The sequence below is a fragment of the Polyodon spathula genome, chromosome 13 (assembly GCF_017654505.1).
Source record: "Polyodon spathula isolate WHYD16114869_AA chromosome 13, ASM1765450v1, whole genome shotgun sequence".
NCBI lineage: Eukaryota > Metazoa > Chordata > Actinopteri > Acipenseriformes > Polyodontidae > Polyodon > Polyodon spathula.
In genome coordinates this window covers 42518571-42535352 of record NC_054546.1, presented here as the reverse complement: position 1 = coordinate 42535352, position 16782 = coordinate 42518571, and the positions used below count along the sequence as shown (strand labels likewise).

Sequence of the window (16782 nt, the reverse complement as noted above, 5' to 3'; positions counted from 1 at the left end):
GGAAACTCCTCCATAGCTACAGGCTGGTGGTGCTACTGATTCAACTGCATGTTTAAACCCTGCACTCTTCTGACATCTGGAGTTGCAAAATGATATTGCAGACAACAATTTCACATCTGGATTAGGAAAATATTAAGGCTTGCTCTGTTTTGTTTTGTTTTTTGATCTATGAATCAAAATAGCAAAGTAGATGGACTGTACAGGAGTTGGACACCACATAATTAGGAACACCGTGATGGACCATCAGGAAGGCACTTAACAACGTTATTGGTTACTGTTCCTCTGTTCTTAAAGTCTGAAGCAAAGTCTATTCTCAACAGTGACCCACAGAAATAACACCTTTGAGAACTCAGAATTCCCTGGCAAGTAAGCTCCTACACCAGCCCTGTGGCAGGCAGGGAGATGCAGCTTTTATACAGTATATGACAGAATACATACTGTATTAGGGTTGCTACTGGCATAACACAGCAGTCAGTCCTGTGAGGGTCAGCCCATTTATACACTTCAGATGTTTCTATTTAGTTTGTTTCAGAATGATTTTATATTCATCAGGATTGCATATGTGTGTGTGCGAGTGTGTGTGTGTGCGCATCAAACAAATGACAGAAACAGTGTGATACTTTGGCATCTAATTCATGCATTTATTAATGTTGCAAAAAGAGATTAAAACACATATCTAATAAGCTTTTTTATATTTAAGAAAATATTTTCAGTTGCCATATAAACAGTGATAACTAGAAGTATTGACACCCTCTATTTTCAATAGTATTGCCCTGAGTAGCCAATAATAAATCATTAATTTTCATTAAATGATTCCTAGGATCAGGAACACTGGAACTAGGGGTTCTGGGGGTGTGGTATGCTTTTTTTCAATTGAGCTCTGCCAAGTTTAATAGTTTTAGGTATTGAGTAATTGAAACAGATCTGTTGATAAACAATAAAAAAATTCCCCCAGACTTATCCAAACAAGACAATACCAAATAGCCATAAATGGTACACTGAACGGGTACCAGTGATTAAGGCTTGTCTTTAATTAGTTTCACAAAACGTATTATTTTCATCATGAACTATTACTTTGTGTTTGTACTTTCTTTATTAATGTATCTAATTAACCTCAACCCAAACGTCTGCTGACTCTCGTTATGAAAGGGTGTCAATGCTCCAGCATCGCACTGTGTATACCTGTTACAGCGCAAGCTCAAGAGAGAGGCTGTGCGTCTCAATGTCTGCCGTGGGGACAGGCGTTGCTGATTCTCCTGCAGTAGCAGATGGCATTGAAGAAGCGGCAGTAACAGGTGTCACATGGGTCACAGCAGGGCTGATGCCCGATGCAGGACTTCCGATTCATGACACAGCTCCTGGGGGAACGTGGCGCTCTGCGCTGAAGTAGCAGTGCATCAGACATCTCCTAGAATTGAGAGGCAAGCACAGCTGCAGCTAGGAGGACACGGCACTGTTTTTTGCATGCATGCATCTATGTATGTATGTGTGTGTGTTTGGCTGTGGATGTTTGTATGCATCTATGTATCTTTGTAAGCGTGTGCTGTATGTACAGTACGTATATGTATGTATAAGTGTGTGTATCTATGAATGTATGTATATATGTTTTAAGGTTTTTTAAATCAACCAAAGTTTAAGATTTTTTTTATCAATCAAATCATTAAAATTTGTTATATAAAATATTAGTTAAACAATATTATAATATTATAAGCAAACACCAAATAGGTCTAAAGACTGTCGTTTCATTACAATGCAAAACTTTGTGTGTGTGTGTGTGTGTGTGTGTGTGTGTGTGTGTGTATATATATATATATATATATATATATATATATATATATATATATATATATATATAACTGGCTTATTTAAGTACTTGTTTTATTTAAACTCCTTAGTATTACAGAAATACCATGGCCGTTAGTGTTTTATTATTTCATAAACTGTTACCGGCTCTTTAAAGATTCTACCTCAGGATCAAGTACTCTGTCTTCTTCCATGAGCAGATCTTCTTCAGCATCTGCAGCCATTCTGTCAAAGTCCGCTCTTAATAATGCAGCTTTAATGAGAACAAAAACCAAATTTATTACAGGAACACACAAAGGGCTACATCCTCCGACATGCATTTACTCTGAATCATGCTCAAGATTTTTTTCTGTTAGTAAAATTAATCTATCAGTCAACCCTTTATTTAACCATGTAAGTCAGTTGAGAACAGATTCCGATTTTCAAAGAGATGCAGGCAAAAAACAAAATGCACCTAATAAAGTCCCATAACCAGAAATAAACAACTCAGACACTTAATGTAGGGTCTGTACTTTAAACAGTTTACATTATTAGTTTTAGAATTGTAATTGGAGTTTTTCCTTCAGAAAAATAACTGAGCTAATGACAATCTGGAATAAATAGCCTTAAGAATGTAACATGGTGTCCATAGACTGTAAACCCTCTCTCAAATACATGCAGCCTGAACTGCAATGCATTGGGATTTTATTAAGCTGGCCCGCAGTACTACACAAACATACCTGTGTGATATTCTTACAGCCTCAAGGTAAAACACTGCAATTGCTCTCTAAAGGGTCCTAGTGATACAGTATTTACATTTAAGAACATTTCTGTGTTACACTTGTAAGTGCACATCCAGGCTACGAAAGTGACAAATTACTAAGAGATTGCCACAGTTATGAAGATTGGTGTGTTTTAGTCTACAATGCGGAGAGTGGTAGAGGTTCGATTAGGACTAAGCGCTGCTCTACAAACAACCCAGTGTGTCTTGCGAAGTGGTCCTATTATCTCAATATACATTCAATAAACAGTATGCAGTCTGTGGATGCTGTTGCAATGGACTGCTTAATATGATCGCTGTTCTCAAGGCGAGCTCCCCCTATAACTTGGAAAGAGATCTGAAGTGAACGTGGTGAAATTAACTGACCTGAGTCCTCGACTTTCCTCAGCAGGCCTGGGTAGACATGTCTCCCCGCCAGGCTGATGGAGGGGTTGATATCGTCCACTTCCCCGCTGCCATGGACAGATGCTAGGACCACCTGAATCCCCTGGAGCATCGCCCAGCACATCAGCAAGGTGTTCAACATGTCTGTACAAATTAGTTACAACAACAAGAGTCACACACAGCCGCCTCAAACAGGACGTATTCCAAAAGCAACAGTTTTAAATAATGATCACAAATTCACTTAGCCACGGACTCCAGATACACGGCATTGTAACTTTCCAGCAGTATAAAGAATTTCACCCTTTTTGCTTACACTTTAAAACAATACACTTTACAAAAATCATTCCAAAATAAAAAAACAAAAGGCCTGTTTTATTCAGAGGTTACTCCCATGCAAACTATATTGAAATTCATATGGTATGAATTTGCAGCCATTATTTTAAACTGTAAAATAACAGAAACATAAAAGAACTAGATATTCTCACCAGGGTGATCATGATTATTAACATGTTAAGTACACATAATGGCTGCATGCATGTATTGAATTGTGTAAAACGATAAGGTATGAACCCAGTCATACACATACTGACAGAAGCAAGCTCACAACTTACTGTAATTGGAGATCTTGGGTCTTGTCCAGCTTGAGTTTTTCTTTCTGAGTGACCTGGAGACTCTGGGTTTATATTGGGTTCCAGTGAAGGACTAATCACATGGATACAATGTGTGGGAGGTAGGAGTGGTTTCTCAGTGTTTCATTCATTCATTTATTTGCAGTTCTGTGTATAAACATTTTTATTTTTAGTCACTTACTTGTAAATGCTTTCTTATACAGTGAAAAAACACTTCTTAGAATCACCAGTCAACTGAATCATACTGTGATCAAAAAATAAACTTCCTTTGCTGTTCAACCAACACAAAAATCTGCAGCTTCAAATCAACCGACTCATGTGATCACAGCTGTTTATTTTATTCCTCAGTACATAGATGATTGGAACTTTAAACCAGAACCTATAGTAGTGTGCATATTTATTCAAACACCTCAAGATTTGTCATTTATTTCCTTTATATACCTACCTGCATGAACATCTCTAGGTGTGAGAATTTCAATTTTCGATCAGTAATCAGTGATATATAAACAATATGCACTAATTTGTGAAAATGATTTGTGCTTTAAACCAGTTTGTGCTTTAATTAGGCATATTAAACAACTTCTAAAACATCTCATGCATTTTACCATTTTTCTCTTACTATTTTAAATTGCATGTGTTATTAAATTAAGCACTCACTAATTTGCCTATTTTGACAATGTTCCCAGATTTTCAGTTTCAGTGGTTTGATTTCATATGCACAACAAACCAAAACTCCAGAAGCAATGGGGTGTTGTAATAAATGTACACACTGCTGTAGTACTGGGCTTCACATACAGCGCTGGTCAGGGAGGCTGATTTTTAGATTCATATGAATCATTTCTAGCTCAGCGGCCTGAGTAAACAGCTAGTCGTTATTATTTAGAGGCACAGAGAAAACATTGCTTTGTGATATAAACACAGTAATGGTGATATATACACTAATGTCAGCAATGGGATATCTCATCAAAGTACAGTTTGATCAGTAGGTGAAACCCACATAGTTATTTTATATTATTTTCCTAAAGCATATTGTTCAAGAGAGGGAAACAAGTTCACAGTAAAAATTGGCAACAAAAGAACAAAATCCTTCACGCAGGGGCGTGGGGTGTGACAGGGCTGCAGTCCAACACTGTTCAATACTTACATCAATGAGTTAGCAATGATGTTGGAATAGTCTGCAGCCTTGGGTCTCACTCTACACGATACAGAAGTTAAGTTCCTGCTCTGTGCAGATGACCTGGTCCTGCTGTCGCCACAGAGCAGGGGCTGCAGCAGAACACATATAATATACATATAATTATGTATATTATTATTTTCTTTGATTATTATGATTATTTATTTTTATCATTAACAGTACTATTTTCCCTTAAATTTTATTACTTTTTTCTTTTGTTCTTTAATTTGTTTCCAACCTCCTCTTAATCTTTTAATTTATGTTTTAGTGTGTTTTATAAATCAGTTTGTTTAAGAAATGGTATATATATACTTATGATGCAGTGTATATATACACATGTATGTCTTGTATAATTGCTTTGGCAACACCTGCTATTATAAGTCATGCCAATAAAGCACCATTGAATTCAAGACCAAGGTAATGTTGGCACCTTTAATCGGAACAACATATAAGTTAAAAACACAAGCTTTCGAGCATGCATAGGCTTCACCAGCCATGAAAGTGGGTTTGTGTTTGTCTGATAAAAGGCATCAACACTGCTCCCAAATATGAAAAACTTTACCAAACAAATGATGGACAAACCTAATATATGTTGGCTCTGTTAAAGACTTTCAACAAAAGCAAAATATTTTGTCTCGTGTACAAATCCTTACCTGATATGACTGATTAAAACTAGCACTTTGGAAGTTATTATTAGGATATACACATTTCCAAAAGAAGGGTCCTGTCACACGCACTTGTGCTTTGATTTACTTGGGCATCACAACTTTACAGGGCTGCTGCTTTCATGGAGCTGTTCATAAATATCTTGAGAAGGCAGATTCCTTAATGTCACTTGATTGTTTTTGTGCATATGAAAGAAATATTTTGGTCAGATAATGAAGAGAGTGTCTCTTACATTTCTGTCAGCTGCTCAATGCCATTTCCTTTGATTTTCCATATTATCGAACAGGTTGTGCCTTCGGTTTAAGAACATTGCATGTATGCTGCTGCCAAATTGAATTTTAAGAGGTTAATTCAGCTTTAATCAGTGCAGCATGCTACCAGGCTTTTAGGAGTTGAAATTTCTATTCTTAGTGCCACAGTGACATGAAGCTAATTAAATATTTGTTTTTTTTTCCCCCCTCCTAATAAAGTCTAAAATGTTCTTTACCTTTCCTGTTAGTCAGCCAGTTAAAGGAAAGCATTTCATTGGTTTTCTAGCTGGTTGCGCAGAATAACTACTGTAGCTTTATCTTCTCTATTCAATAAAGAGTCCTGCTGGTTTCATTTGTGCAATGCTCCGTGGAGGTCATTTCCAGTTCTCTATTAATATTAATTTAAAAAAGAAAGAAAGAAAGAAAGAAAGAAAAGCAGAATAGAATTTTGATTTTCAAAAACTTTAAAGGTTTTATAAAACTAAACCCACAGATAACAGTAAGGACAACTCATCAGCTCAAATTTGTGTTTGGACAGTGACAAATATGCCAATTTTGGTTTAGAGAGCGTTTTCTTATTGTGTAACATGTTCATGACAGATAAATGGGTACATGGTACAGGCAAAACATCAAAATGGAATAACACGAACATTAAGGGCCGGTAATTGATTATAAGCAATACGAAAAGGCACGATATATTGCATTAAGACATTCCCGCTCTTCCATAAAAACAAACATTGTTCAGCACTTAATGATACAGATTGCATCCTTCCTAATCAGTATCTATCAGCAGCACCATTTAAGGCTACCTTTACTAAATGAAATGGATTTCTAATCAGTTGCCTGCTTAAATGTTCCATTATTTCAAATGCACAGCAAATAGAAGCCGTGCTTGAGCTGGCCATGACTAAAGCAGAGGTAGCTAACGTGAGTGTTCTTTACAGTGGTGCTTGTTTGCTGCTCCTTGTACCTTTTCAGACATGCCCAGAAAAGTATCTTTTAAATTATGAGTTTGATAAATTTTGCTATAATTCAAAAAATCAGTGACCCCAAAACAATCGAAAACAGCTAGTGTTGATCACCGCATCCATTTATTTATTTATTTATTTTTACTTCTGCAAATTTGCGGTGGACTTCTCATTCAGTCTTGTCCGTATGAATTGTTTGTTGGTATGTGTACCACATTGTGACGATGTACCACCACTTTATAATATTACAAGGGTGCCAATATAAAGACAGTGTTGACTGCCTTAAGCATGATTCGCAGGGTACTACCTCCCAGACGTGGATTGGTTTTCAACAAAAGTCGGTAAATTCAAAATGAAATGCGCTTACGTGCACGATTTGTAAACAACGAACCGGTGTAAATAACCATTTCGTCGCTTGAGTGATATGTATTTCCATATATATCTTCAAATGCACCGTTAATCAAAGCATATATTTTTAAGAGTCGCTATTTATGTTTTGTATTTTCGCCCGTCCAGTGTTTGGTTGTGCACAAGCGTAGCGTTTTCGTGAACCGGAGAATCCAATGTAATGTATTATTATATTATGGTTTATTGTGAAGGCTGCTGTATTACTGAGGCGAATACCCTGGAAGTGCTGCATTAATTCTAACATACCTGACATGGTCGATTCGCACGGGACTAGAAAGACATAGCAGCTGATTTCGCTGTTGCCAGCAGCTGCACAAAACCACCTCCTTAAATACGTTTTTTAAATGTACTTTATTCAACAGCATGTTTTTTCTCTTTAAAAGAATTCATTACACTCGGATAGCACTTCTAACTTTTCTTTTAGAAAATTCTTTAAGTTGCTACAAGAGTGGAATCCGTACTTTACAATAAAATGTATTTAAATACCAACGCCATTTAAACAACTACCGCGGACAAGCATCTCCTGCGGAGTCTGTGGATGTCACCTGACCAGGGAGGTCACGTGCCCTCGCTTCCTGCACCGTACGGCCGGTTTTCGTTGGGTGCCTCTGTCGCTGTAAAATACAGATCATATTATTCACAATTAAATACGCATTTAAATCAAAATAAAATAAGCTAAAGTGAGCACCATGTCAATCTTCCCAGAGCTTTACTTCAACGTGGATAACGGCTACTTGGAAGGGCTGGTCCGGGGTTTCAAAGCAGGAATTCTGTCTCAGGGAGATTATCTGAATCTCGTTCAGTGTGAGTCACTGGAAGGTGAGTAGGTATTGAAGATAATACTGTTAGGAATACGGGGCTGGGGAAATTTGAGAATGAAATACAAGTGAGCCACAGGACAACGTGACCGTCAGTTTATTTACATCAGACTGTTGCAGTCGGCCTGATGATAATGTTGCTGTCAATGTTTTGGTCTGTGTTGTCAAATTCCGGTTGAACAACAGGCCTGACTGCACAGGCTGCAGTACAAATCAATATCGCTGATTTATAACAGCAATTATGCGACTGAGAATATCGAAAACTATTATTGTTTCTAGAAATACAGTGAATATAGCGACATCGTCTTCCTGGAACGCTGTTTTAAAATTCACACTGAGTGTTAGTCTGTGATCTTAGGTAACTTGTAAGCCTTAGGCGTAGACATTGTTGTCCTGATGTTTTGCATGTGAAGTACAACATGAATTGCAGATCTAGATATAAGAAACGTACATATTGGTCTTTATTTTCATTAATGGCGTTTCATTTTCTTCAGTTTTTGTTGTTATTTCTTATATTTAAACTCTATGGGAAATGTTACATAACGTTAGGAATCCAAAGTAATTCAGATAACGGGAATTCGAATGAAACCTGTAATGTACATTAGCTGAGAAGTGTCACAAATGTAGCCCAGCTCATATTTTGGACATCAGATTTGTAAATCCTTTCCCAATACAGTAGTTTGAGAGAAGCTGAAACAAAACCACAGCGCACAACCTAAGAGCTGGGCCAGTTTACACTAGCACTTTCACCTCAGCAGCCTTTCAAGTCTCTTGCATATCATTTTAAAAAGGTGCTGTAAATAAGATGCTACTCACCAACACACTTTAAAAACAACTACCATACAATTTTACAACATGACAGCAATTGAAGCTGACAGACCTCAGATTTGCATGTTGTGTTTCCAATACAAAATGGAAAAGATAAAACATTTAACATTGTTTAGGCATGAACTGAAAATTGGACACCTTTGATAGGTGTAGGTACATATCAAAAGCAAAAGCGTGACAGCCTTGTGTTTTATTGAACCGTAGCTGGAGATATTGCTGCTAACTTTAAATGTATAATTTATATCATGCTCTGAACTTACAAAGTATGTGTCATGTTTTCTTCTATCATTTTGTAACTCTCCCTTCTAAATTACGTTTCTAAATAAAAGTTAAAAAAAAAAAAAACATGGTTTATCTTAAATCATTTTGTATTTGTGCAATCTGTAAGGTTCCATGGATGTGAACTATATTAAGAGGTTCCAAATACCAAGTTATGTCTAAAGAGCCAACCATGCAGAACTATGTTTAATTCAGATCTTGCAGAGTGGCCATCTTTACTTTGCTTCACATGGTCGTACTAGATTTTTCCTTAGGTTTAATAGGTCCTTCCCAGTTTGAGCTGGGCACTCACTTGTATGCTAATTGTGTTTGCCTTGGCTGGAATGAAGTGTCACATGAGGTAAACAGGGTTGGACAAACAATAGCATCCCCTGCACTACGTGGCATACAGTATATACAGTGATACCAATTCAGGGTTATAAAAGCACTATACTGTAAACATTCTGTGAGCATTCAGTTTTTCTTTTCTAACAAAGTTGAGCAAGTAAAAACAATATCCAAGTGTAGAGCAAAATGAGGCTTTTAGGAGATTTCTAATTAGTTGAGCATTATTCTTCACTTTTGCAGATCTGAAGTTGCATCTACAAAGCACAGATTATGGGAATTTTTTGGCAAACGAGGCCTCTCCTCTCACTGTGTCTGTCATTGATGACAAGCTGAAGGAGAAGATGGTGGTGGAGTTTCGCCACATGAGGAACCAGTCCTACGAGCCACTGGCCAGCTTCCTTGATTTTATCACGTAAGCACAGGACATGAGGAAGTCAATTTGAATAAACGAGTGTCTCTCTCAAAATTAGAGAACACATGATCTAATAATAATAATAAATAATCCTTATTGTTTAATATACATATATATAAAACAAATATAGATTTTTTTTTTTGTTTTTAGGTACAGTTACATGATCGACAATGTTATCCTTTTAATTACCGGCACATTGCATCAACGATCCATCTCGGAGCTGGTTCCAAAGTGCCACCCCTTGGGAAGCTTTGAGCAGATGGAGGCTGTGAATATTGCCCAGACACCAGAAGAGCTTTATAATGCTATCTTGGTAGATACTCCCCTAGGTAAGAACCCTTGGCAGGACCTTCATTATACAGGGCTGGCGTAAAGTACAGAGCTGCTTGAGGTATATAAAACACACTGTGGTTTATCAAGCCAATGTAGAGCGATGAAGTTTTGTAGTCCTTTAAAAATATAGAAATGACAATATGTGTAACATTTCCTCATGAACAGGTTGTGGTCATCCACTACACTTTGTTTTCTTTTCTGTTTCAGCTGCGTTTTTCCAGGACTGTATATCTGAGCAGGATCTTGATGAAATGAACATTGAAATTATTAGAAATACACTGTACAAAGTAAGAGGTGCTATAACCGCAAATGATTTTTGCGCCCGACAACCATTAAAGCATTACTGTTTATGTGGCTATACACCTGAATCCAATCTAAGTTTAATATTCGATTAATTCATGTAAATAAAAGGTTAATGTAAAAGGCAGAAGGCCATATTTTGGGGGTTTTATTCTGATTATAGGTTATTATGAAGTATTACATAGTGAGAAATACATGTGGGTTTGTAATGTTGTGGAAACAATTCATAACATTTTTTATTTGTATTTTCTAGGCATACTTGGAGTCTTTCTACAAGTTCTGTTATACATTGGGAGGTACAACTGCAGACACCATGTGTCCTATTCTTGAAGTAAGTATATCAGTTTTATTTAGTGCATTTAAATGCTGTAAATAAGGATACAGTAAGATGCCAGTATGTACATAGAGTTTTTAATGTATCTATAGAACGGCTGATCCAATCGTTATACATTTTCTAGCACACATCTAATCCTCGTTGAGTTGTGAAGAAACTTAATATTCTTTAGCACTAGTTATGGAGAGTATTAGAATTTGGGGAATGTGTGTTTCTGACATGCCCTTTCATTACATCAGCTCAATTTTAAGTTTTGTTTTTTGTGTAGTTTGAAGCGGACAGAAGAGCTTTCATCATCACCATAAACTCCTTTGGAACTGAGCTGTCAAAAGAAGACCGTGCTAAGCTCTTTCCTCATTGTGGCAAGCTGTACCCAGAAGGGTTAGCACAGTTGGCTAGGGCAGACGACTACGAGCAAGTCAAAGCGGTGGCAGACTACTATCCAGTAAGTACAATTTAAAGCAAAACACTAAGAGTTAAATTAAAGTAAAAGTATTGTTTGCAATTTAACAAAAATCTGGGACATGTGTACCATGCTTTTTTTCAGGGATGGAAATAAGACTCCTATTGCATAAGTTTCACCCATTCCAGGATTTACGACGAGCTTGATTAGCCACAGTGTATAGGCAACAGGCTCAGATGTGTCTTATTAAACTCATAGTGAAACCAGGAATGGATCAAACTGCTACGCTATGTTTTTCTAACCTTGATAATACCATGCAGTTTGAGTGAGAGAACTGCGAAGCTGAGGTGAAACATATAGTATGGGGTAAGATGTACTGAATGAATGAATGTGTGTGTGTGTGTGTATGTGTGTGTGTCCTCAAAAACTGAGTATCCCGGCGAGAAGGGCACTAGTCAGGGAGGACATCAAGAGGTCTATGGCAACTCTAAAGGAGTTACAGTCTTCCATGGCTGAGCTGGGAGACACTGTGCATACGGCAACAGTAGCCCTGGTGCTTCACAAAACTGGCCTTTATGGGAGAGTGGCAAAAAGAAAGCCATTGTTGAAAAAAACTCACATTAAATCTCAGCTAGAGTTTGCCAGAAGGCACGTGGGAGACTCTGAGACCAAGCGGAAGAAGATTCTATGGTCTGATGAGACTAAAATAGAGCTTTTTGGCCTCAACGCTAAGTGCTATGTTTGGCGCAAGCCTAACACCGCGCATCATCCTGAGAACACCATCCCTACCGTGAAGCATGGTGGTGGCAGCATCATGTTATGGGGATGATTCTCTGCATCATGGCCTGTGAAGATGACCCCAAACATACAGCCAAAGCCACACTAGAGTGGCTTAAAAACAAAAAGGTCAATGTCTTGGAGTGGCCCAGTCAAAGCCCGGACCTTAGTCCTGTTGAGAATATGTGGGAAGAGTTGAAGAAATAAATCCTAAATAAATCCATTTTGATTCTATGTTGTAACACAATAAAATGTGGAAAAGTCCAAGGGGGGTGGAATACTTTTGAGAGCCACTGTATATATGTATTCATGTGCCTTCCTCTGGCTATTGATAGATCTTTCAGCATCGTCATTCTTGAGTGCACATTGGTTGATTTGCCATGTTAGACAAGCATCGTTTCTAGTTTGGTCATGCGCTGATGTGATGGTACCTGTGAATATGACACACTCTATTTTCTGTGTTAAATGTTCCCTCCAGGAATATAAACTCCTTTTTGAAGGAGCTGGAAGTAATCCTGGAGACAAAACCCTTGAGGACAGGTTCTTTGAACACGAGGTGAGGAGCATTTCTTGATTGAAATGCCCACTTTCTTGACTTGAAATGCTCGGTTCTTGACTCTTCCCAGTGGGTAGTTAAATTGTGTCTAAAGCCCCTTTTACACTGTTCAGGACCGGTGTCATGCAGGACGGCTATGTGATTTCACACTGCTTTTGATAAAACAGGGTTGACCTGGGTGCACGATGCGTCTCTGAATTGAACAGTCTGTCCAATTGTTGATTAGAGCAAATGTTTCTACATCCCTGCTGCAATGTGGCTCATGCTGTATCAATAAAAATGTGCCTAAACAGAAGTGTTCCTTGCAGAAGTGAACCCTTCACGCAGTTTGTTATTTCGCCGGCTTACGAATGGCCTTCATGCGTTTTGTCTCGCTTAACCCGGGTCAAACCGTGTCGACCCAAATCCAGAGGTGGGTCACTGGGAACTAGCCAGAACCTGGGTAGGAGTGCCAGTGTGAAAAGGGGCTTAAGGCTGTGTTTAGGTTAAATGAATCCTTTTGGGGGTGACGGGCTCCATTGGATTAGCTGATATGATGCTGATTTATGTATGACGGTTTACGAATTGTTTCCCTAAAATATGTTTTTTTCTTCTGTGCAGTAGTAGTAGTAGCAATGATTCTAATGCATTTAATGAGATATATATATATATATATATATATATATATATATATATATATATATATATATATATATATATATGTGTGTAGTTCAGGGCTCTACATTTTTGATTTTTAACTACTGGCCTCTTGTGCCACTGAGCTAGTGTTTTTACTGGCACGGATGCAATTTTATCTGACTCTATTTTTTCATGATGATTTTTATTTTCAGTATGGGTCCAACTGTAAAATTATCTTAATCATGTAAATATTGTAACCTGGCCAAAACAATAGAAAATACAGAACATTACAGTACTGTAGTTTAACATTACTAATTACAACTAGCCATCAAGCACTGACATCAGATGAATCTTAGTCAAATTACTTTGTTTATTCACTAACCTGTAAATAATTCAGAACAAGGATGGCTGTACTTTTAATGGTCACTGCAAATGTTGACGTTACTCCATCCATTCACAGAAAGTCAACAGTGTTCAATGTTTTACATTGAAGTGCAGTCCAGAGTTAAAAAATAACTTCTTTCCAACTCCAAGAATCTTGCCTTTTCTTTATTAGTCACTGCGCTGTTCTGCTTAACATTTAGTATGTCTTTATATTCATCATAATGTTAAATTACCTTTCTAATTTCAATGTTACTCAAGTTTAGATTACTTCTTTTAGTACGTACAAAGGTAAGAACGCTTCCTTGTGTCTGTGTTTACTGTCATGCTGGTTGTGCGGTGTTGAGTTGAGGCGGTACGTCTATTATTACATGATAGTGTTTTGCGTATGACCCCTCCCATGTGTATGATGCATATAACACCCCCCCCACACACACACACAGGGGACGATTGTCCTGCTGAACAGTTTCCAAATGTTGACAAGTATGTAACTACTCCAAGCCATCCAACATTGAAACCCACTGTTTGCATGTGTTTTACACCAGTTGCCTTTTATTTTACTTTCAGGTGAAGCTGAACAAGCTGGCATTTCTGAACCAGTTTCACTTCAGTGTGTTTTATGCTTATGTGAAACTGAAGGAGCAGGAGTGCAGGAACATCGTGTGGATAGCAGAATGCATCGCTCAAAGACACCGAGCCAAGATCGACAACTACATTCCTATCTTCTAAATCTCCAGTCCTGTAGCCCGGGTTTAAACAAGCAAAAAAAAAAAAAAAAAAAAGTCATAGTGATGTCTCGCCATTTAAAAAAAAAAAAAAAACATTTTGAGATGTAGTTACTTAATACTTGCTGTTTGTGTTTTGATTCGATTGAACACTAAGTGTACAGTACAGTGATTGTGTTTCTATCTAGCCAGCAGTAACACAGCTCCCGTGTTCGTTCTGTATCTGCAGACTTTTCAACAAGTAACTTATCAGAGAAGGTATTAGTTGATACAGTTTCTGCTTCTATTAACATTTGCTGCATTTTATTTCAGCATTACGAAGTAATCCACAAAAGTAATCCTATTAAATGTTTTTCTGATTACTTTTTGCCCGTAAAGGAACAGGATAGTGGAAAATTAATTTGAGTCTGTTTACGACTACAACACCAGTGTTTTGGTGCTGTGCTAGTTGTACTTTAACTTAACAAAACCTGCCTCCGTTTGAGTTAACCATTGATGTGATAGGAGTTTGTTCACTGTGGCTCAAGACTGTTGTAGTACAGGTGTGTTGTTATGTGAGAATACTGAACTTGAATTATTCATAGTCATACCCTGCATGTTACAAATGGAACATTAACCCAAAGAGAACAAGGACTTTTTATTTTTCATGTTGGCTGGATAACTTGTGCAAATGTTGCATCAAGGGCCATGTTCGTAAATCATTAATATGACTTTTACATTTACAACCATAACTAATGCTTTATGAATATAGACCTTGGTACATGTTTTTGATTCATGAATCAAAACCGTAAAAGAGGTTTAATCCCTGCAGCCTTTTTGTTTTAAATTAAAAACCTGGTGATACATTTTGTAATTTTGTGGTATTTTAGATGTCAGTTTGCTTTGATTACATATGAATTTTCAGTGCAGCAAACTTCCAGTAGCAGCTGAGTAACTTGTCTTTGATAAAGAAAGGTATTTATCTGCTGCTGTGGTTGGAGCTTGCTGTTTCTGCTTGTGGTATTTAGATGTTATGTCAGCATCTGCTGCAAACTGTTTACAGACACAGTTATTACTGTTTTATCCATGTCATGTCTAAGTGGCACTTTTTCCATTCCTAAATGTGTTCTCATTAGAGCATCTTTCTGAACAGTAGTAGATTTTTAATTTTTTTTTTCGTTTGTTTATTTTAAAATGTGATTTGGTCTTAAGGACATCCCTCTTTACCTGCAAGAGCATCGAAGGTCAATCTGCCATCAGTTTCAATCTCAAGATTTTATTTTGATTTCATAATCTAAAAATCTTGCCTAGTGACTTGATATAAGTGCAGGAACCAAAATCAGACAAAATAAGATGGATACTATTAAATGTATATAGAGAGAGAGATTTAAAAAAAAAAAAGATTAAAGATACTTTGACCTTAATTCAGCAGGAATCCAATTAGAATTGATCATCATAATAATGATCATTTAAAGAAACTAATTGAAAAGGTATGGCAGATAGGGGGTTATATTACAGTTTATCATTGCACATCTATCATAAAGTGGTGCTGTACTGTTGCAGGACACTCAGAACTGAATTACTGCTTGCTGCATGGTATCTTTAGCCCCTGTTTGGTGAAGCAGCAGGAAATATATTTAAATATTAGTAAATGTTCTTCATATATTACAAAAATGTCATTCTTTTAATGAGAAAGTATGAAAAGTGAGTGGTTCAATCTGTTTTATTGGGAACAAAATTTTGTTTTTGTTGATACGGTTTGAATGGAATGGTCCCATTCTTAATGCTCTGCATTGCGTGGTGTCATAACAATACATGGGGTCCAGGAAACTGTAGCACTTGTGTAGAAGTGACGTGTCGATGGCTTTGTGTTGTGTGTCTTCGTTTCCCTTGTAAAGCTGTAGATCCCACTGGAGAATAAATGAATAACAGAATTTTAATTATTTGATGGAATTGATCTAAACGATCTTGTATTGTTATGATAAATGTGTAATGCTTATAAAAGCTCTGTCTGATACTTTATAAGAACTTCCCTGTGGTGTGTATATATTCAATTTACTGACGCTCATCAAAGACTAGTGATGGGTGGTCTTGTTCTTATTTCCTATTTTTGTGAATGTTATTTCTCCTAAATGTGACAGTAAATATTAACCTACAGTAAAAGATGGGTTGCAGATCACAGCTGTGCATGATCGCAGCTTGTTTATTTTCTTTGGCTCACATGCTGGTGACAAATAGAAAGTAAAAAGGAATTATATGATTTAGATTTAGTTTTTTGATTTACAGGTGTTTCTTGTAGATGGCTTACATCTCATTTGGCCACCAGGGGGAGTCATTATTTAACATAGCAATGTGATGTGTCCTTTTTCCACTAGAGGGGTATGTTTACACACACATTCTGTGAGAGTTTCACAGACCTAAACTGTAGTATATCTTGAGTAAGGAGGATTTTTCCATGGCAGGCAGTACTTATATATAAATGCACAAGTTTTATTACATGTTAAGTGGTGTTATAATACGTTCATTTAATTTCTATAACTCTTGTAGCATATCTCTGGAATTTCATTACTATTGTTATTATTTTTTAAAAGCTGTAATTTTGAGCCTCGGTTTTGTATAGCCAGGGGAGAGTAGTTTACATTACCAATATGAAATTAGGTGCCAAGGAG

At 37.1% G+C, this 16782-nt stretch overlaps 2 protein-coding genes across 4 annotated transcripts; one reads left to right on the top strand and one right to left on the bottom strand.

The window, feature by feature from the left end:
• Window positions 1-725: 725 nt before the first annotated feature.
• On the bottom strand, window positions 726-6045 carry LOC121325433 (agouti related neuropeptide). 2 transcript variants are annotated; one of them, XM_041267900.1, is made up of 6 exons: window positions 5904-6045; window positions 4721-4842; window positions 3559-3723; window positions 2930-3091; window positions 1968-2056; window positions 726-1408 (listed from the first exon to the last, which is right to left on the bottom strand). In XM_041267900.1, exons 4-6 carry the CDS (start codon window positions 3087-3089, stop codon window positions 1220-1222), a joined length of 438 nt encoding a protein of 145 aa, XP_041123834.1. In that variant the 5' UTR covers window positions 3090-3091; window positions 3559-3723; window positions 4721-4842; window positions 5904-6045; the 3' UTR covers window positions 726-1219. The 2 variants fall into 2 exon arrangements, with proteins under 2 accessions (XP_041123834.1, XP_041123835.1); XM_041267901.1 differs by lacking the exons at window positions 3559-3723; window positions 4721-4842; window positions 5904-6045 and having other exon boundaries at window positions 2930-3117.
• A 1552-nt stretch (window positions 6046-7597) lies between these two features.
• Window positions 7598-16141, top strand: LOC121325158 (V-type proton ATPase subunit d 1). 2 transcript variants are annotated; one of them, XM_041267474.1, is made up of 8 exons: window positions 7598-7862; window positions 9536-9707; window positions 9858-10036; window positions 10248-10327; window positions 10594-10671; window positions 10943-11119; window positions 12333-12410; window positions 13977-16141. In XM_041267474.1, exons 1-8 carry the CDS (start codon window positions 7733-7735, stop codon window positions 14136-14138), a joined length of 1056 nt encoding a protein of 351 aa, XP_041123408.1. In that variant the 5' UTR covers window positions 7598-7732; the 3' UTR covers window positions 14139-16141. The 2 variants fall into 2 exon arrangements, with proteins under 2 accessions (XP_041123408.1, XP_041123410.1); XM_041267476.1 differs by lacking the exon at window positions 12333-12410.
• The last annotated feature ends 641 nt before the right edge of the window (window positions 16142-16782 follow it).

What these genes read in the sequence shown, in the direction of transcription:
- LOC121325433 (XM_041267900.1), bottom strand. Translation starts at nt 3,089, where the DNA reads ATGTTGAACACCTTGCTGATGTGCTGGGCGATGCTCCAGGGGATTCAG. An exon ending in GAGGAAAGTCGAGGACTCAG is followed by an intron (nt 2,057 to 2,929) that starts GTCAGTTAATTT and finishes TTCTCATTAAAG; the next exon opens with CTGCATTATTAAGAGCGGAC. An exon ending in ACAGAGTACTTGATCCTGAG is followed by an intron (nt 1,409 to 1,967) that starts GTAGAATCTTTA and finishes TCTCAATTCTAG; the next exon opens with GAGATGTCTGATGCACTGCT.
- LOC121325158 (XM_041267474.1), top strand. Translation starts at nt 7,733, where the DNA reads ATGTCAATCTTCCCAGAGCTTTACTTCAACGTGGATAACGGCTACTTG. An exon ending in CTTGGTAGATACTCCCCTAG is followed by an intron (nt 10,037 to 10,247) that starts GTAAGAACCCTT and finishes TTTCTGTTTCAG; the next exon opens with CTGCGTTTTTCCAGGACTGT. An exon ending in CCATGTGTCCTATTCTTGAA is followed by an intron (nt 10,672 to 10,942) that starts GTAAGTATATCA and finishes TTTTTTGTGTAG; the next exon opens with TTTGAAGCGGACAGAAGAGC.